The 21,454-nt window shown below is 45.0% G+C and overlaps 1 protein-coding gene across 2 annotated transcripts; it reads right to left on the reverse strand.

Annotated features, from left to right (window-relative positions):
- Window positions 1–363: 363 nt before the first annotated feature.
- Slamf7 (SLAM family member 7) lies at window positions 364–20,526 on the reverse strand. 2 transcript variants are annotated; one of them, NM_001412827.1, is made up of 7 exons: window positions 18,536–18,645; window positions 10,729–11,043; window positions 8,783–9,055; window positions 8,452–8,574; window positions 7,093–7,193; window positions 6,219–6,281; window positions 364–4,936 (listed from the first exon to the last, which is right to left on the reverse strand). In NM_001412827.1, exons 1-7 carry the CDS (start codon window positions 18,588–18,590, stop codon window positions 4,865–4,867), a joined length of 1,002 nt encoding a protein of 333 aa, NP_001399756.1. In that variant the 5' UTR covers window positions 18,591–18,645; the 3' UTR covers window positions 364–4,864. The 2 variants fall into 2 exon arrangements, with proteins under 2 accessions (NP_001399756.1, XP_038946882.1); XM_039090954.2 differs by lacking the exon at window positions 7,093–7,193 and having other exon boundaries at window positions 2,388–4,936; window positions 18,536–20,526.
- Between the last annotated feature and the right edge of the window lie 928 nt (window positions 20,527–21,454).

The following is a 21,454-nucleotide window of genomic DNA, read 5'->3' on the forward strand; positions in this document are numbered from 1 at the left end:
CCATCCCTGGGCTGGTGGTCCTGGGTTCTATAAGAGAGCAAGCTGAGCAAGCCATGGACAGTAAGCCAGTAAGTAACATCCCTCCAGGGCCTCTGCATCAGCTCCTGCTTCCTGACCTGCTTGAGTTCTAGTCTTGACTTCCTGTGGTGATGAACAGCAATGTTGAAATGTAAGCTGAATAAACCCTTTCCTCCCCAACCTGCTTCTTGGTCATGATGTTTAGTGCAGGAATAGAAACCTTGACTAAGATACACATCGAATGCATACACACACACACACACACACACACACACACACACACACACACACCCTATTCAACATGCTCCCATGTCTCTTCCATGACACTAAAAGAAGAAAATAAGCTTTATGGGAGAGGGTATATGTCTGTTTTACCTAGAAGACTAACTTAGCAGAAGTTCTCAATAAAGACTCATTGGAAAAACAACAACATCAACAACAACAACAACAAAACCAACTGTAAAAGTCTTCAAGCCATCAAACCCCAGACTCTATCTCTGATGCTAGGTCTTAGACTAGATCCAAAGTTTGTATGCAGGCTATTTCTCTAGTGATAAGGTGGACTCCTCTATAGGTCCAGGGCTTACACGCTTCCCTTGGAGCATGCAGGTATAAACGAAGTCGAGATGAGTGGTCCCTGTCTTTCATCATATGCTTGAAATGACCTCAGATTACCAGCCAAACATAGGTGTTTAATTGGATTTTCTGTCCTTGCCCATTTTGACCACTGGTACTTACATACCCTTCTGGGACTCCACAGTCAATATTTCTGTGGCACCCTATAAAGTGGCTTATGCGATATCAAGCAAGAGTGAAGGTGTTGGAATAATTCGTGCAAATGCAACACAGTACCTGGCTCATAGCTGGTGGTTCCATTAATAAATTAATACCTTTATTTTGGGGGGTCAAACCTGCTTGTGCTGGACCCATTTGTACACCCCAGCAAGCAGTCTCCCGGTAGTCCTGATCTCAAGATCTGCACTAGAATAGGACCTAAGATTCTGTCCTGAGGCCTTGATTAATATATACTTATGTGTTGAGGCATCTCCCAGTCTTTTCCTCTGGGCTAACTGACAGAGTCAGTCACATTGGCAGAAAGAAACACAGATTCTGGGTTTGACAATGAACCTCAAAGTCCAAAGACCCTAAGAATAGCTTATTCTGGAAGGAAATGGTATTAGTTACCGCTGTGTCAAAATCCTGGCAGAAGCAACTTACAGGGGAAGGGGCTGATTTTGATTTTGTGTTCTAGAGGTTATAACCCATTGCCACCAGAGGCGTGGCGGCTTCAGGGGCATGGTCTGTGTTGGAAGGAGTTTGCAATATCTGCTTCTCCACAGCATGGTGGACAGGACTCGGCATGAGCTGGAAGCAGAAGGTTTGCCCATCGTCTCCAGGCAGGCTTTATCTTCTCTAGGTTCTACAGAGGCCTTGAATAACACCAGCTGGTCAAACACAACAGCCTGTGCGTGGAGCGTCTTTTAAGACTCAACCCACAATGTTCACATCTTGGCGCAATAGATTTATAGCCATCACACAAAGCAAAATGCAGTCCATCTGACTTCAAGGGTCCCGAGCGATAACAGTTCGATAGCCAATGTCTTTTATTGAGACGAAAGGCAAAGTCTTAGCTGTGAGCTCCTACAAAATAGAAAACTCACATACTTTCAATGTACAATGGCAGAGGAAACATTCACAGTCCAAAAGGGAGGGAGGGGGCGTGGCAAAGAAAGAGCCAAAGACAGGTCAGAACCTGGCAGAGAGACGTAAGCCTTGAAGCTCCGTATCTGGCATCCTGCTATGTGGTATCATCATGTAAGCTCCAAAGGATTTGGACCCTGCATCCTAAACCACACACGGCCTCTTTCTTGGGTGTTTTCAGTGGCTGAAGTTTTTCTTAGTAAATGCTTCATGTTCCTGGCAGTTCCAGCTCCCTGGAGTCTAAGCTGCAAGTTAGGCTTTGCCTTCATGGTTTCATGCACGCTCACAGGGCAGGTCCACTCAGAAAGCCCAACCTCGATACACATCACCTGGTTTTCCTCTCCTGGAACCACAGTGGCTCCCCACATTTTACATTCTGAACGTGTGGAAAGCCTGGATGTCGCTGAGTTCTGCTGCCTCTCCAGGAGAGAGCCATACCGGCTTGAATCATTGGGTCAGGGCTCCAGAAACTTCTGAGAACTGTGAGAATCCAGAGAAACACTTCCCCAGTCTTATGTGACGATCCAGGATGCTCCTGTGTTCAGGCGTTCTGTTTAAATGAAAGCTTTTTGAATAGTTTTCAGTTTATACCGTGAAGTTTTTCATAGACAGGGTCTTGCTCTCCATGCCCCCTTTCTATTGCCCTAGGGCACAGTCTGGGGTTACTCTTTTTTTTTCAATGTTCAGTTTCCTTTAATGATCCCCATCTCCCTTGAAGGGTAGGTGCAGGCAGCTAGGCGACTGGCAAGACACGTTCACTTGAAGATCTTGCCTTGATTGACGGTTTTGCCCACGTGCTGGAAGGCCCCCTCCCAGGAAAAGTACTCTCGAACGAGGGTCTGGGTCTCCTCACTACCAGGATCCAGTTTCCGCCATGTATATGACTCATAGTCCACCTGCCAATCTGGACTCAGCGGAAAGGCAAGATCTTGGCCTCGGAAGACCCAAACCCCAGAAATGGAGCTGCTGTTGTTGGTTCCAAACAGGATAACACTAGCAAAGGCATTCTTTCTTAGTTTGTCCAATCGCTGAAACATTCCAGTGATGAGGTTACAACTCATGAAGGTCTGGGTGAGCTCTTCAGGGAAGCGGTACTCAGCATACCACAGGGACCAGCCATCCTTATCAAAGTGCTCCCAAAAATATGGCAGCGCCACAGAGAGGGTGTCCTCATTGGTGTACTTTCGCTTAAACTCATCCAACACAAAGGTACTCTTGGGCAGGTGAGCGAAAGGGTCCTTGGCCTTGGGCTCAGCAGCCAATGCTTGCTCACAACCATCCATCTCTTCCTCAGGAGCTGGGGCAGCTGCCTTTTTTTTCCGCTTTCCGCTCAGTCTGGGGCTTCTGCTTCTCTTTTCGTGAGCCCTTTTCTTTCTTCGGGGTATCCTTTTTTGGCTGGCTCTCTGCGAACTTCTTAGCATCAAACCGAGCCATCTTTTCACACAGCTTCACCTCCCCCAAGATGGCCCTGAACTGGGGCTGGTTAATGCAGGTAAGGAACCTGGTATTGGGGAAGGCCTGGCGAAAAGAAGGCTCTAAGACCTGTTTATAGAGCCACAATAGGGTACAGACAACCGTGATGTCAGCCAGTGTCACTCTCTCACCAACCAGAAAAGTCCGTGTCTTCAGATGAGTGTCCAGCAGCCCCATGATCCGCTTCACCTCCTCTTTGGCATTTTCAGTGGCCTGCTTGTTGTGGTGCATAATGCCTAAGGTGGGGAGCACCCAGGTGCTGGCTGGAGGGACGATGTCACTGTCAGCAAAGCTCACCCACTGCACCACCTGCGCTGCTGCCTCTGGCATACTTCCCCGCAGCTCCTCATTGCTTACGTAATAGGCGATGGCATTGCTCTCAAATACGCAGAATCCGTCATCGCCCTCAAAGGCTGGAACCTTGTCCACAGGAAATTTTCTGAGAAATTCGGGGGTGTGGTTGGTTTGGCCGAAGTGGAAGTGGGGTGGTGCGGAGAGCACGCGGACCTAGCCCCGCTGTACTGAGCAGCGATGAGGGCCTTGAAGGCCCTCCAGTTTTCAGGGTATGTGGACAGGGTCCCAGCTGCCATGGTGATTCCACAGAGAGAGGGGGTGGGGCTGTCGGCGCTGTGGCAAAGTAAGCCGCAAGGGAGCTGGGGTTACTCTTTAAAGGAACTCATCTCTTTAACCATTACAGTCTAAACTGAAAAACTCATTTGAAAGCCTTTCATGTTCCCTATCAAACTGCATGCTTTCCCCATCTTCCTGTTCCCTTTATTTTGAGTTCTGTTGAGGTTTGGTCTGCTGCTATATATTGTAATACTTATTAATGGTCCCCAAGGTCTGGTTGCCCTCAGTGACTAGAGAATTCTCACCTATACAAAGCATGTATCCTTGCTCCTTAATTCAAAACTATTGTTTGAATAAAGATGCCGGCAGCCTATAGCTGGGCAGAAGAGAGGTAGGCGAGGTTTTTGTTCCCAGGCTTGGGATCTGAGGCGGAAGGATCATGAGGAGGGAAGAAAGAGAAGGTGGAGAGAGAAGATGCCATTGGGTAGGCTAATTATGAAAATGTGGCCATGAGGGCTGGCCAATTGGAGTAAGAGCTGCCCAGATGAAACATAGAAAATTATACCTCCGGGTTATTGATAGAGAAGTAGACATAATAACATAGAGGGTAGATATCTGCCCAGTCATGGTACTTAAAGGCTTATTATAAATATAAAAGGTTGTATGGGAACTGAATGATTGAGATTAAATATTTACACACAACAGAGTTACTATAAATGTGAATAAAAACGGTGAGTATGACTGTGCCACAGCCTAGATGCTGTGCTGTCTTGAAATTTTCTTCATCAAACAAATTAGTCCAATGCCTATGAATACAGCCTCATTCATAATTACTGGAGACAGGATGGGTATAGCCAGATTCTTTGTCAGAATATCTGAATGGGCTATATCCCAATCCCCAAGAGTCATTGTTCTCTGAAACCCCTTGGGCCTGCCTGACCTTCACCATCTGTATGCAAATACATGGGTCGTTGGGGGAGACATTTACATCCAGTCTTTGGCGGGAGTTTCTCATTCTGCTCGGAATGGTGAGATTTTTGTAGTTTCTTCCTTCCTTTCTTTCTTTCTTTTTTTCTTGAGTAAGAGGACGGAGTGCTGCTGTCTAGATAACATTTTCAAAGCTTAATGACCTTGGCGGGTGTGGCATTGCAGGTGGGGAGCTGGGACTCTTCACCTGTAGGCAGACATGAAGAAGAACACTGAACATGGGCAGAGTGCTGGATCTCTCACAGAGGACCATGTTGGGAAAACCCACCCCACACATATGGTATCAACTGGCTATGAAGATGTGCCCCTGTTTCCTCAACTGTTGATTGCTCTGCACAATGGTACCAAGTTGGCAGGATGTGTGGGGAGGAGTCTCTCCCATTATGCTAATAGCTTTTTTGCATGAGATACACGCATTTGAGGAATAAAGAGCTGGAGGTTGGAACTGGGGCAGAAGGAGAGGTAGAGAGAGGCAGAGAGGGAAGGAAGATGGGAACAGGTCAGGGAGGTAGAGAAAAGCGAGAGCCACATGGAGAGGCATGGTAGCAGGGAAGTTGGGTTGAGTCTGATGCCCCAGCAAACAGACTAACAGCCTTATACTATACAGGTGCATTTATTATTAAATCCCAAGCGGGAACCCAAAAGCCCACCCTGCCACCTGCGATAGCTGTTCATCCCAGACACTCTTTCTAAAAGGTACCCAAGCCATAGCTCATCCATGCAAGGTCCTACTGTTTACTTTTAGCTTAGAGAGATTACTCTCTAAGTGAAGTATAGTTATCTTTCTCCACCCTTAACAAGCCATTCGGTCTTGGGGTTGATTCACAAGTGCTTCCACCACTAAGGAAATCGTCTCCAGCTTCGTTATCTTATTGATCGTTTTGTAGAGGAAAGGAAAACAGAGGAGAAGGCACCATTGTTTCTGCAAAGCACAAGCCGCGGAGGGATAAGCCATGCATCTTACCACATCTGGTAAGAAGGAGGCTGCAAAGCAGGTGTTATACAGCCAGAGCAAGCAGATCTCCCTCCTCAGGTTACCATCTGCTCAGGAACAACAGGAGTCACCATAACGGTCACTGCGCATGACCCCTTTCCTCCCGTGCACAGCACAAACCACAGTTCTTCTCATCCAATTGCTTTAGACAGAACCCTTCCAATTTTCTTTATAATTCTAATCTGGAACCCCTTCCTACTCTGTTTTCATCTATTTCCTATATTTTTTGGGTTGCCTCAAACAAAGCCATGAAAAACTATCCAGAAGACACGCTCAAAGCTAAATGGCCTCCACATGTCTGGCATCACAGGCAGGGAGGGAGGGAGAGCTCTCCAGGTGAAGGCAGACATGAGGAGCCAGCCCGGGATCTGTTTTAGTCCCCTGAGAATCCCTTAGTCTAAGAAATACGGGTCTGAGCATGAGACAGGGAAAGGGGTTGGCAAGTAAGACGAGGCTCAGCCGTAGAGCTTCTTACCACTTTGGGGATCTGCACAGTGGAATAAAGTGTGTTTGGCGCATCTTCTTCTGGTCTCGTTTTCTGTTAATAAACACAGAACAACAAACAAACACAATCATCACCTAGCTCCTGAGTCATGTAGACAAGACCAGGGAGACAGCCAAGAGAAAGCAAAATATAGGAAAGAGAGGGTGGAGGGAAGAAAAGGAAGGTTCTAGAATGGGTGTGGGCAGTAGTAGTTCTCTTGTTTAACTCCTGCTATAACGATGTAGATTAATCATGTTGGAAGAGAGTCATTGCTTTTTATTCATATTGTTGTTCAGTCTTCTTTACTGTACTATTTTCTGTATCATGTTTCAATGAATTTCAAAATATGTTGTGCTTTGTCTCATGAACTGTGAGTGTCCTAAGGTGGCTGAAGACTGCTATGAAATTATAGTGTTGCAAACTGACTATCCTATAGCTGAAGGGCTCCTGGAGAAACAGTAAGGCTACCCAATGAATTGAACAGGAAGCATCGGTAAGGACAAAAACTTATGATCAGAGATAAACACCTTAAGTTAGTTTAAGTCTGTTCCTGACTGTACACCTCCTACCTCCTATGAGGAATTGAAGACCGACATCATAAACCGAGAAAAGGAAAAGATGACTCATGAGTGTTACATGAGTGTTACAGGCTTGGGTCAGAGACAGGTGTTCTAAAGGTCACCAACTTCTGCACAGACAAGAATGACGGTGTGTTTGGGGAGGCAGGTTGACTGAAGGTTTGGGACTATACATCCTAATCCTCTTCCTCTTTCCATGTTATCCAAGGGAGAAGCCTCAAGTGGAACAGGGAAAGACGTAGAGAGGTGGAACTGGTCACAGAAAAAGTAAATGGAAAAGGACTCACTTCTGTGTAAGGGATTGTGTCATAGTCTGTGTTCTCCAAGTGAGGGCAAGAGTTGGACATTTCCTGGTGGCCGTCCACTCTCTTCTTGTCTTCCTCAAAGCCTGAAACCAGGTTGAGAGAATCAAAGCCCATCTCTCATATCACTCACCATCTCCCCGGCCCTGGATGGTCCCGCTCAGGGTGCCCAGCCACCCCACTCTGAACTGGCAATGCTTTTGAGGACAGAGAGCTTTCAGTGGTAAAATGGAGAAAACTCTCAACAAATGAGGATGAGTTAGTCATTGTGTCATGTCATTTCCCAATCTCCAAATCTAGGTAGCCAAAGTGGAAGCAGAAGAGGTCAGGAATGTCCCCAGAATGTCTCTGACAGAGAAAGACAATCTATCTCAAAGTCTGCATTCATAACTTGATTGGTGCCACAACTTTCCTCTATAGTCCACACTTGACTTCACCAGGGATAGTACCAGTGGGGAGAGAAGAAACAAATGAGGAATTGGGAACACAGTGTGACACACATTGTAGAGAGTCAGAAAAAGGTATATCCAAGAGGAAAATGTCTAAGCAATATGTGAAAAGAAAGAGGAGTCTTGACGCTGATTGAGTAGAGAAGACAGGCTGGTTGGGGCACTGACAGGGATGAGGATAGGAAGAGTTGGGAGATCATTGTCTGCCAGGCAAGAGCAGAATGAGAGTCAGCAATGAGGGTAGGATCTGTGTCATCAGAAAGGCCACCTCTATATGTCCTTCTGAGGAAAGGACAGAAGTGGGCACTAGGGTAGGACCCTGTCCTCAGGAGAGAAGGCAAGGAGTGCTCTCTCTAGGTCGGAGCTAAGGCATAGAGCTGACTGCTTTCTTCTCTTTGTGTATGTGTGGGTTCACACTCATGTGTGAATAAGTGCAGGTATGTGTGTGCACACATGACTGCATGTGCATTGTGGGAAGGCCAGAGGTCAACCTTGGGTATTGTTCCTCAGGCATGGTCTGCCTTGTTTTATAAGACAAGTTCTCTTACTAGCTTGAACTAATGACTGGGTGAGGAGAGCTGGCAAGTAAGCGCCAGGGATGCACCTGTCTCCACCTCCCCAGTGCTGGGGTGACAAGTGCATGCTGCCACATATGGATTATTTTTTTAAAACGTCAGTTCTGGGGTTCGAACTCAGGTCTTTCCACTTGTATGGCAAGCACTTTACTGAATGAGTCATCTCTCCAGCCATTAACTCTACTTCTTAAGAGAAGAGACCATGCCCTCTTATGCCTGTATCTTTAACACTAAATTGGCACTAAATCTTGTACACAATATATTGCTTGAAGGATAAAAGGGAGAAGATATAAGAAAAACAAAAAAAATTCATAGTTTACCTTTTCCTTTCGGTATCCACCTAAAAAGAATAGTCACCAGCAGGATACAGAACAGGACGAGCACTAGTGTGACGCACAGAATGTATTTGAGGACCCTGGGTGAATTTAGGTCCTTGGCAGCATCTTTAAAGAGAAAATGAGCAGAGGCATGAGGAGGGTGAATGTGTGCGTGGTGGAGTTAACTAGGGAACAGGATCTAACTTCCACTTTCCTCCCACCCTGGTGGCTTCCCAGAGGCCTTTAGTTGATACAGCCTGTTTCCATAGGAACTGGGAGCTAAAGAAGATAGCGTTTCTCCAACCAGAATCTCCTGGGAAAAGGAGACTGTCACCTTTACAGAGCTTCTGGGCGAGGAGTGGGGTTGAGGAACTGCTGCTGACTGGATTCCTGGCTGTGCAGATTATGGTCTTGTCTTTCTCTCCCAGTCTCCAGGAGATGGAGAGGTTGGCACTGTCATGAAACTCATCGACTGTCTGTCCCACAGCTTTCCAGCTGTATGTCACATTCTCTCCTCCCCGTTCCACGGAACATGTCAGATTTAAGATGCAGGTGCCGTCCTTGCTGCTTTGCGAATCTGTGTTGACCTTGGGCCTTGACAGGTGCTCTGTAAAAGAGAAGGAACAACAAAAGATAGAAGTTTGTTAGCCCTACAGTCTTGCGTTCTTGGAGTTAACCTTCCATATCTAGGACCTCAATCTCCCTGGAATTCAAGAGAGGTAAGGAAGCAAGAAATCAGAGTAGAATGACTTATTATTTTGTTTGTTTTTGTCTTGTTGGTTTTCAATCTCTCTCTCTCTCTCTCTCTCTCTCTCTCTCTCTCTCTCTCTCTGTGTGTGTGTGTGTGTGTGTGTGTGTGTGTGTGTAGTCCTGGCTGTCCTGGAAGTGTTATTTTGTAGATAAGGCTGGACTTGAACTCACAGAGATCTACCTGTCTTTGCTTCCCAGAGTGCTAGGATTAAAGGCATGCTCTCCCCCTACCCTTGCAGAATATTTTATTATTATGTGGGAAAATCTGCTTGGCTCTTTTCTACACAGCAAGAATAAGAGCAGCAATTACAGAAGAAATAACCATTCAATCAAAAAGAACTGACATCCCCTGAGGCTAGCCTCAGGGCAAGCACTGCACTTACTTGCATTTTAGATGTTCTCTGTCTTTACCAGAGGCCTCTTAGCACTTGCCCCCAGACTTTCTTAAGTACACTTTCCTTTCTCCTCTCCAGGATAGAAAAGCGTTTGAGTGACACTTTTCCCTGTCATCTTGCTCCCAGCCCTTTAGGCTTGGAGGATCAGCAAATGGTTTATTGGTATTCATTTTCTACCCTAGAGCTTGGTCCCTTAAATATTTTTGCTTAAATACCTTCTTCTTCTTCTCCCTCTTCCCCCATAGACTGTCTGCAGATTATCTGCAGATTTCCAGTCGTTTCTACAGTGTCTGTATGGAACATAAGCCTGGATTAAGGTGTGTTGCCTTCCTCCTGAAGGCAACTTTTAGGTTCCACCTCCTCATTTCTCTGATACTGTAGTTCAGTGCACAAGACACCTAACTCTGGAAGATTGCTGAGTGACTGATTTATAAGCGTAAGTTCCCTGAGTGGTCTGTCCTCCTTCCCTCCCTCTTCACCTTTCTCTTTCTGTTGCCCAGGCTAGCTTCTACATGCTGAGTCTATGCAATTCTCCTGCCCCAACCCCTAGAGGATGTACAACTACGGGATGAGCCCAAGTACCTGGATCTTACTTTCTTTCTGATTTTTGTGTCTATTTCTCAATTGCTTAGAGGTTATAGGGGAAAGAATGTAATCATTTGTATCTAATAATCTCCTTAAGATAGACGCCATTATCCTCTTCTGTATATGGAAACTAAGACTTAATGAAAGCAACTTGGCTAAGGCTGTACCTAGTAAGTAGGCAACCCTTGGCTTCTGTCTCTGCGATAGCCACTTTGTTGCTGTTGTTTTTGAGACAAGGGTTCTCAGTGTGGCTCTAGCCATCCTGGGATTTAGAGATCTGCCTGCCTCTGCCTCCTGAGTGCTTAAAGGGGCATGCCACCACTGCCTGGCTGACAGTCTCACTTCTTAGGTTGCCCATTGTCTACACTGCATAGCCTCTTATGGAATCTCAGAGTATGCAGAGACCTTCTGGGCCAGTTACACATCATCCATTTGGGAGTCCTCTGCCCTGTGATCCTTGCTGTGTGATCTTGACTTGAATCTCCCAGGTATCAGGATGCTCACGACATCCATATGCTAGCCATCTACTATTAGAGCTGAGCCTGCTTACCATGGACATGCAGCACGTACTCCTGCATGAAGGGAGATGAAAGTGAATTTGACGCAATGTGAATCTCTGCACGGTAGTCTCCAGAGTCATTCTTCTTCAGCTGGCTGAGCTTCATGGAGTGTCTATCTAAAAAGACTATCCTTTCTTCATAACTTTGTGATTTGATGGTACCATTTTTATTTATTATGGCAAGAAAGAGTGTCTTGAAGGTCCATACAACACTGTCAACTTTTACTTCAGTAGTATTCAGAGTGAATGTCACAGATCCATCAAGGGCACCGGCCACCTCCTTTGGCGTTCCAGAAGCTGCTGTGACTGCAAGCACAGAAACCAGACTGTCAGCTCTTGCCACAAATTACTATGTCCTTCGGGACCTTGGAAAATCCTGAGAAATATCTAAGTTCAATACAAGCAGAACCCTGCTCTCACAAAAGCACTGAGATTAGAACCTGCAAGGTCACTGACTGCCATCACAACACATTCTCAGAGACCCCTACCCCTCAGCTCTTTGGTAAAATCGAAAGCCCAGCTCCATCCTCAGCAGGTTCCTGTGTGGGGGAACAACTAGGAGAGTTTGTCTGAGTCTCGTAGGACTACTGCATTGCTCCAGAGACAGTTTTGCCTGAGGTTGGTGAGCTAGGCTGCCCAACCTGGGAGCAGTGGTTCACAAGCATGAATCAGGGTATTGGGAAGAAAACAAAACGTTTGTGGTAACAATAGCTGACATGTTTAAGGGTGAATTCTCTTCCTAGTTTATGACATATTAGTGGATTCAGGGTCATCCCCATAAAAGGTTTTCATCCACCTGAATCCTAGCATACTCCTGTAGGAAGAAGAAAAAGGGTGAGTCTGACTGTCGGGGAGCACTTCTGTGGTGCTCACCCCACATGCTAGGGGAGTGTGGTTCTGTGTTCCTAGTGGGGTGTGGGAACTCTGCTGGTCAGACAAACATGGAAGGCTAGATTGCATTTACCCTGTGCTATCATTGGGTTGCTGGTCTTACAGGAAACACTGAGGCTCAGGGGTGAGAGGATATAGCCTACGATGTGGAACTCAGCAAGGATGAGAAACAAGGCAGGCTAAAGCTGGAGCTGGGGTTCACAAGCTCCCTGGAATCCAGTCGCCGCTGGGAACTGCATGGAGTGGGGAAGGAAGGGAGCCTGCAGGCTGAGGACAAGCCCAGGGCAGGGGGTGGGGACGGGGGTCCCGGCTTAGCTCATTGGCAATTGCCCTGAGTTTAGCAGTGATTGTCCTTAGCTTAGCAGTGATTGTCCGGGAGCACTGAGGGGCCTTCTGCAGGAGACTTAGATAGTGGGGTTCTTTAGACCAAGGCGCCGTCCATGCTCCCCATGGTGGTTCTTGATGAGATAGTCTATGCTGATCTATACCATTTATTGACTGGTCATCGTGGAAAATGGGTACATACCACCTCCTCAGGGTGGACCAGAGATTAAATACCTTTTGCAAGAAGGAATGTCTGGGAAGGGAAACTGATTGGCTAAACCCTCAGGGCCCATTTAGATACCTCATTAGCAAGGAGAACTCTGTTCTGATCTATGTGACCATTGGTCACAATCCTACGTAGGGTGTCAGGAGCCATAATGGGACAAGCTAATAATTAGCAGGTGATCTTCCTGAGAGGGCCTGCTTCGGATTATTATATAATCTGTGACTGGTTTGCCCTTATTAAGCAAGGCTATAAGGGATTCATTTTAGGAAAGATTCCTGCTATTAGAATGCTTTTCTTGTTAAACATATATAACAATCATTAAGTAACAGCACACCCCTTTGGAGCAGATCTCTGCCGATCTACAAAGATCTACTGTCTTGTGTGATGCTATATAGACAAATAGATGACTTCTTAAGTCTTACTGATAATCTTATAAGAATTCCTAAAATCACTGATTGTTAAACTCTTTTATAGTGGAACTGCTATTAGGTCCTCTTCTGATAGTCAAAACTGCAGAGGGAGTGTGGTCAGGTGTCCAGGCCAGGAATTTTAGTAGGGAGCAGGGAAATGCCTATGGTCCTCTGATCCCACTCAACCTTACCAAGTTGCCTGGCGCAATCCACTGACTCACAGGGGAGCCCTGCTTGTGGTGCTCACTCCACATGTTAGAGATTACAGTTACGGTTTTCATTTCACAAGAAAGTTTTGTTTTTGTCTCCCCACAGATAGCCGCTAGAGCATGACTCTGAAGCAATTTACACTGATCATATGATTCCACATGAAAGAATGAACTCTTGGTGTAACTTCCAGAAGAAGCTAAGTCTTTCCAGTGATGGTGACTGGGTGGTTATCTGTAAAAGTTTAAGAAACAAAATCTGGGGCCAGGGGGTGTCTAACAAAAGTCCCTTCAATTGGGGCCAACAATTGAAACCATGTACTAAGACTTTCTTTAGCTGTTAACATTGTTAGAAGAAGAATTTTTATAGCTGCATCTTAAACTCAAGACCTACTTTCTCTCTTAATTACAGGTGTGGGAGATCTACACATGTTTTGCTAAGATAATATTCAAAAATACTTGCTTCTCTCCCTGGAACAAATTTCTGTTTTTCAAACATTTCCCCTTACAATTTATCAGTCAGTGCACACATACCTTGGATTCCTCCAATATTTTCAAATGATCTAGCTAAATAATCTGAGTTTTCAAGAGGCTTCCTACTTCTATAATAGGAAGGCCAGGATGTTTTAAACTGCCTTTACTTTAGTTAACTCAAAATAGTAAACATAGTACCAGTAAAAGTTACAGATAAAAATCCAATTTATTCTGATTTCTTAAAAAAAATTGATTGAGCTCATTTTTTTTTCATTGCAACAACAGAGATAGAAAGGGTAAATATTTTGAAGTCGGGTAATGATTGGGTATCACTTGTGTCCCATGTGGGCCTAATTCCTGGGCCTTCAAGTAATTTAATTTTCACACTAGTATTGGCAGAATATATCTATGGTATATACTAGTCCTTTTCCAAAGTGATAAAAAATATGCAAGGCTGAATAGTTTATAAGGAAAGGAGGTTTACTTAATTTACAGATTGGGAGGTTGAAACTGAGTATGTACAACACTATGCGTGAAGCCTTTGATGACGACTTTCTTGTTGGGTCATAAGATGGCAGAGAAACAGAAAGAGAACAAACCGCATGCAGAGCAAGAACAGAATGGCTTCCTTATAACAAATCTGCTCTCAGGACACTTAACTTACTGCAAGGAGGCAGTGGTAGTTCTTTCCTGGCATGGTATCCTTGTCACCTAACACCCTCGGTGAGGCCTCATCTGTAGAAGGTTTTATCACCTCTCTCACCACAGTGGGAACCTTGATTCTAGTATCCAACTAAGGGGTGGGACAAACCACATCCAAGCCACAGCAACATGATAAGGTGGCAGAGCTGTGACAATATGGCTTCAGTGTGTTAGCATGAGTGCATGCATGTAAGCCGGGAAGAAGGCCTCTCTTCACTCTCTCACTGTAGGTCTCTATTTTCTCAGGGTAAATGTCACCAGATTTGAATAGCGTGAAGTAAGTGGGAAGAAACGTCTGCTATTCGCTGTTTCTTGTTAGAATGCAAGTGAAAGGACACTGGGCAGCATGCTCCATGACACAACCACCACACTTCTCCTTCTCTCTTCTCTCTCCTTTCCCTTTATTTTAAGAAAAAAAAAAAACCCAAAAAACCAAGGTCTTCTGTGGTTGGTACAAACTGGCTTCAAACTTGCTATATAATTAAGTCACCAGTGATGGCCTTGAACTCGTTTTTTTTTTAATTAAAAAATTTAGTTTTTAGATATTTTAAAGTTGACTTTATGTATATGAGCATTTTGCCTGAGTGTGTGTGTGTATGTATGTATGTATGTATGTATGTATGTATGTATGTATGTATGTCATGTGTGTGCCTGGTGCCTGCCAAAGTCAGAAGAGGGCGTTAGTTCCTCTGGAACCGGAGTTACAGATGTTTGTGAGCCACCATGTGGATCCTGGGAATGAAACCCAAGTCAACCAATCATTGAGCCATCTCTCCAGTGCCATGGCCTTAAACTCTTGATCTTCCTGCCTCCAAGATTATTTTTTCTATCTTAAATGTATCTTCAGGATGGAAAAGGAAGTCCACTGAAGAAAAGTTCCCTGCAAGGCTTGCAAATTCTAACCAGTTTTATTTTATTTTATTTTATTTTATTTTATTTTATTTTAGTTGACTGGGAAAAGGGATCTAGAAACCACAGACATTTAAAAATAGTGTTCTAAGCTGAACTGAAATTGGGTTTTTGTGTTGCCTTTACCATATCGAAGTTCGACTACAGTTTGCCCTTGTCTAAGTAGATCATGTTTGCTATGTCGGGCATTCTTTCTGATTATTTTATTTACTGACATGTCACATGTTGTCCCCCTTCCCAGTCCATCGGTGTTTTGACTGCATGTATATCTATGTGAAGGTGTCAAAGCCTCTGAAACTGGAGTTACAGACAGATGTGAGCTGGCACATGGGTGCTGGGGACTGAACCTGGGTCCTCTGGGAGAGCAGCCAGTGCTCTTAACCCCTGGACCATCTCTCCAGTCCTTGGTTTACTTTTTAAAAATTTCATGCTATTTTTGTGCTTCAGCTTCTCTGTGTATTGGAAATAAATCTCACTCAAAACCTTGTTTAAAGCCAGTATGAAAAAGGTCTCTCTGTCTTCAGTGGGAATCAAGGGACCCAGAAACAACTCTGGGTCCTCCACCGTCACAGTTCCAGAAATGAACATCTGATGTCTGCAAACAAGTCTGATGGGCTTATCTTTGTCTATCTTCAGAACAAGCTCAGGAGATAAGAGTTAACACATTCCATTTTATAAGCTAGAATACTAGGGCTGAGTGACTTTTCCAAGGCCACCAAAATGGCAGGGGTGTAGCTCAGTGGTAGAATTCCTGGCGGATGCCCATGAAGCCCTAGGTTTGACTCTCGGTTTGAGAGATGTGAGCGCTAAGATCCTCTATCTCAGAGGCCTGTGGTTTTTTTGTTTTTGTTTTTTACCATCTTGAATTTCAGTTCTCTACACCTTATAGGAGGAAAAACACCTTCATGTCCTAGGAATTTGGGGAAGTTGAAGAGTGAATGTGGATCTGAAAATGTTGACAAAATCTAGAGCAGCCTGACAGCAAGGTGGGGGTCAGGAGCCAAGGGTCGAGAGTGCTTTGTGAAGCCTTTCCCGTTTTTGCACTCTCATATCTGCAATGTGTAAGAGAGTAGTTCCCAAAACAGGTGGATGTGTTCTTAGTCAGCCAGAGCCTCAGACACCACAGAAGTCCACCTGTAGAGGCAGATGGCGCTGGGCCAGGAGACCATCTGCCTTTGTCTCCAGTGTGAAGAACGTCATTATGTCTGAGATATACTCCAGAGTGGAATGAGACTGTATCTCCTCCCTCTTGTCAGCTCCCTTTCATCTTGTCAATTCTCCCTCTTGCTACATTCTCCCAGAAAGATCAAAAGTAACAGCAGCTACAAACCCAGAGGAAGAGGAAGGCACAGGGAGAGGACTCAGGGTCCAGAGCTCAGCTGCTTGACAGCCCAGAGAATTCTACAGAGCACCAGCACACTGACACGCTAGTCCCTCCTCAAGGAGATCAAGAACAGAACATCTCAGAATGGGGAGGAATCTTCAGGTGGTAATAATTAGTCCAATTCCAGTCTACTTCCCTGACAGGGAGCCTGGCATCTAGAGACTTAGGGTGATGTAGGAGGCCAGGACAAGATTTCTCCTGTACCTCTCCCTACAGTTGGAGTTTCAAAATCTCAGTCTTTCTGGGGAGCTCAGGGAGAGGTGTAAGGCTGGCTTTGGGGGCTTTCTCAATTACAGAGAGGTTTCAACCACACATAGATTCACTTATGCATTTGTTTTTGTTCAAAATTGAAAAGTATTTCCCCCATGGGAAAAACAAGTGGTTTGAAATGTATTGTCCTTCAGCTAACTTCTCACATCCCCTTGAAAACTGCATTGTGATGGGGTACACACACAGCAGAACTTGCACACTTCCCGATTCATCACACCCCTTGCCCGACACAGCCAGCCTGCTGCATTCTCGTTGAAGGCTGTTACCACTGTGCCTCTTGTGTCCTCCACTCCCTTCTCTGCCTGCTTCTGGTTCTGTGCAGTGGTTCCACACTCAAAGGAGCAGACTGTTCGGCCCCTTCCTTATCCTAACGAGATCATCAAGGCTGCAAGAGCTACCTGCCTTGTGGCGCCTGTCAAATTGTCTAGAGTGACATCCTGTTGGTGCAGCCATGTCCTCAAAATAGTGCTTCCTGTTTGTGGAGGGGTTTTACCCTCCCTACCTTGGGCTCATGTACCTGGAGAAAGAAGAAATCCCATCTGGTTCTTGCTGTGGAAGACATAGTTCAAGTGTACTTTAACAGAACACCTTCCTGATGTCAGGTGTCAGGGTGGTTCAAATGTTTGGTGGCCTGGAGGGAGCATCAACTTGGGAAACTCGGTTTCTCCTTTACCTTGTGATAGCTGTGTACTCTTGTTTATAAAGTGTGACCTCTCTCAGCCTAACATTTCTTTATCTTTAAACCCACATATTATAGACTTGTAAGGAGATAGTACAAAAAGTATCTTTGGGTATCAAGGGCTTAAGAGGCAGTTATTATCGAATTAATTTGCCTTTGATATCTTACTTTAAAATGTCAAGTAATTCTGAAAGTTAGTTTTAATTATCTGATAGGAACAGAAAAGCAAAGTTCAAAGTTGCTTGTTCACAGCAATGTGTTACGAAGTTAAACTAAGAAACTCTCATCCAAGGTCTGTACTGCTCCCTCTGCTCTTCCCGTTGGAAGTTCTAGGACAGTCTCTGACTCTTTTAAGCCACAGCAGGCATAATGCCAGACTGCCCACAGTTTACCAGAGCAGGGCAGCAGAGGACTCAGGTTATAGCCCCGTGGTTCTACATACACGTCAGGTAAACACCTGGGCCCTTCCCTACCTCCCTCTTAAGTTCTTATTCTGATCACCATTTCCGTTCATGGAGGATTTTTAGAAACATGACTGGTTTTGGACAAGCCAGGTGCTTCCTAAAAATGCAAGCTTCGATGAATTCAAGGAGTCCGTAGATTTGAATCAGTATGGTCTGCCATGGAGAGGACAGAATTGAAAATGCTATGTGGTTTAGGAGCAAGTTATTTCAGGTAGGTTTAGTGTATACAGATATAACAGGTGTCCGGGGGGAGGGAGGGAGGGAGAGAGAGAGAGAGAGAGAGAGAGAGAGAGAGAGAGAGAGAGAGAGAACATTCATGGCCGTTAACCCCTGTGTGAGAGAATACTGAGTAAAGTCTTTCATGGTTATCATGCCTATAACAGGGTCATTCATATAGTCCCTCAGTCCTTCACAGGAGTAAACACAGAGCACCTATAATAAATTAGTTCTCTAAACAGAGGCAGATTGAGTTGCTTGGGTTAAGAAAATAGATTCAAGTATTTCCTTCCATTGACCTCATCCGTATGCATAATCATCACATCTATTTAGAGACATTTAATAAAAATATTAATTAAATTATGAACAACTTTCCTCCTAAATTTGTCTTCAAAAGGAGGGAAAGCTAAAAGACAGGGAGACTCTGAAGTCCAGGGAAGCGTTCACAGTCTCCACTTAACTCCCAACAGATCAGGATCAGAAAACAGGTCTCCTAAAACCCAGCCCACCTCCTCTCTGAGCCCAGTCTCCTTCCCTGAGTGGTCAGAAAAGACCTAGTTCCAAGTCTTTGTCTCTGTCCAGGTATCAGTGATTAGTCAAAAGGATGAGGAAGTCAGGATGGGTAGGATAGGGTTAGACTCACCTGTTAGCTGGCAGAGGACAGAGGTAAAGATGATGTGTGTCGAGAAACGAGCCATAGTGCTTTCAGGTTGTCAGTCAGTAAACATGAACAGAGCTCACTCTGGTAATCCTGCTTCTCTAGTGCTCAGCTGGGATTTAAACTAGGTAGGAGGAGTCATGTCACAATGAGTCATCTCACGTTTTTTATGTCATGGTAATAAGATTTCCAAAAGGAAGGAAAGAATGATTGATAAGACTCTTACTTTCTGTTACAGATGAGGAATCACACACTTTGTAGGACTTTTTTTTTTTTTTTTAATAGAAGCGGCTCGCCTGCTTTATTTTTTTACCCATTGCTTCTAAGAGACTCAGAAACAGGAAATAGGTTAGATGGGGGCAGGGAGGGCAGAAGGGAGAAAATAATATTTAATATGCTTTTCTAAATGCCAGGTGTTCTGTGAAGACTGTGTACATACATTGCTTTATTTATTCTTCGCATGAACTGTACGGATGAAATTCTACTGTACATCCTATTTTACAGTTGAGAACAGAGCTTAGCCCCTGTGACAACAATGTCAAAGGCTCCTTTTGGTGCTGGAGAGATGGCTGAGTAGTTAACAACACTTGTTAATCTTCCAGAGGAACTGAGTTCTGATCCCACTACTGACATAGGGGGATTCAGGGGATCTGCCACCTTCCTCTGCTCTCAGGAGGCACTTGAGAATGTGACATACTCACATGTAGAGATATGCACGCATACAGAAATAATAATAAAAATAAATCTGAAGAGAGATCTTTTAACTAAAAGAAACTATTGTTGGAATAAAGGGAGAAGTCACAGAGTGGGAGAAGGTATTTGTGATGTTTACATCCCGTGAGGGATATGTACAAATTTCTAAAGAACTCCTCATATCAATAAAGATTAGGAAGATAAATCAGGAGCAGTGGTCCGTGAAATTAACTTCAGTGCTTAGGAGGCAGAGACAGGGGAATCTTTGTGAGTTGGAGGCCAGCCTGATCTACATGGTGAGTTTCAGGCCAACCAGGGCTGAAAGGTGAGTCAGCAGTCAAGAGACTCATACACTTCATTAAGAGTGTGGTCAAAGGGACGATGGGGAGAAAACCCAAAAGAAAGAATATGCATGCCTAAAAAGTTCAACAGTGGCATTACTAAAAGTAAATTTATTTTAAAAATATCTAATATTGTTTAAATAGAAGGAAAAATGTTAAAAAACAAAAAGAATAATCAGACCTAAACCCAACTACACTAATGCTTACAGGGAAGAGTGTTAAAAAGATTAAAAAAACAAAACAAAAAACAAACAACAACAGCAACAAAAAACCAAGACCGAAGTATCTAGTTTACAAGCTATACCTTCAAGATGGGGCGGCGTACAGGAAAGCGAGAGGCTGGAGAGATGGCGGGATGGGAGGCAGCTGCACAGTAAGTGTTCTTAGAAGATGGGACCGCGGTGATGCCCGCTGTGGACTCTGGATGGATAAAGTCCGGCGCACTGGGTTTCATGAGAGAATCCTGGGAGTGGAGCTGGGAAGGGAAGAGCAAGGGGGCAGGGTCTGAAATGGCAAATCTGAGCACACATCCAGGTGCTCCCTAGAATGTGAACTTGGCTCACTTCTGCCCTTTGCCTCGTGGCTTCTGAGTGGCTCTGGGACACGCGGCCAGGCGCTAGAGATCCGCTTCTGTGGACATTTGCGTCTTCCACAGCATTCAGCAGCCTCTATATCCCACTCCCCGCTTGCCGTCCTCTGAGCACTGAGCTATAGTGTCTTTGTTTTTTCATATGTTGGCAGGTTTTTGTTGTTGTTGTTGTTTTGTTTGTTTTTGTTTTGTTTTGTTTTAATTGGGGCTGGATCATCTAAGTTAGGTTACTGGCTAAATTTTTTTTTTAAAAAGAGGAATATTCAAAATGTTCAAAAGTGACAGGGTTGTAATAAGGTTGGTTTTTGTTGCTGTTGTTGCTGTTGTTGTTGTTGTTGTTGTTGTTGTTGGTGGTGGTGGTGGTGGTGGTGGTGGTGGTGGTGGTGATGGTGGTGATGTTCCCCCCTCCCCCTGCTTGGCTGGTGTTTGGAACATCATCAGGCTAGGCCCTGTACTCCCCTGAAGAAGACAGTACCTGGAAAAAATGTCTGCTATCAAAGGGAAGACCCACTAAGAACATAGAGTAATAGACACGTAGCAAACGATCACCCCTAGTCTTCGCTCATTGAGAGGAGTAAAGAAACATGAATAGATCAATATCAATATCAATTGCTCGTGGGGTTGAATAGGAGGAACAAGGGCAGAGTGACTTGTGAGGGAACAGTATGGACAGAGGTGAGGATGGGGAATGAGGCAGTTTTGACTAAGAGTACAAGGAAAGAGAGGTCAAGAAATACATTAAGTCCCAGGTCTCGGAAGCCTGAGCCGTGGAGACCCTGCAAACTGGGCTAGCCTATGTTCTTTGGGAAGCCTATGGAAAGGAAATTAAGAATTAAAGAATAGAGAAAAGGAGGGAGGAGGAGAGCAAAACTAACAGTGAGCACAAGAGAGAGCTCACAGTAGGACAGCGCTGGCTGGCTGGTGTCCTGCATTGATACTGGGAATTCAGGGAAGGAGAGACCCAGGTGAAGGGGGCGTGGCTTGAGTGTGGATGAAGTCTGGCCCTTCTAGTCTTGGCTTCCTTCCTGGGGTCCCAAATGCCTGTTACACCCCTGAATGGTTCTTTGTGAGGCTGGATCACAGATGCTGGCCTCATCCATGAGACATGTCCTGGACAGTCCTTTCCAGTGTTTACTGGGTCACTTGGAACCTGGATCTTTGTCCCCCATTCCCATCTCCCTGCTCCTGCACGGGGTTCTGTCCAAGATTCCCTCCCTACAGTCTAAGGCATTCTGCCGACCAGGTTTTTGCATACAGTTAGGTGGGCGCTTGCTTCTGTGT

Source organism: Rattus norvegicus, chromosome 13 (genome assembly GCF_036323735.1).
Source record: "Rattus norvegicus strain BN/NHsdMcwi chromosome 13, GRCr8, whole genome shotgun sequence".
Lineage (NCBI taxonomy): Eukaryota > Metazoa > Chordata > Mammalia > Rodentia > Muridae > Rattus > Rattus norvegicus.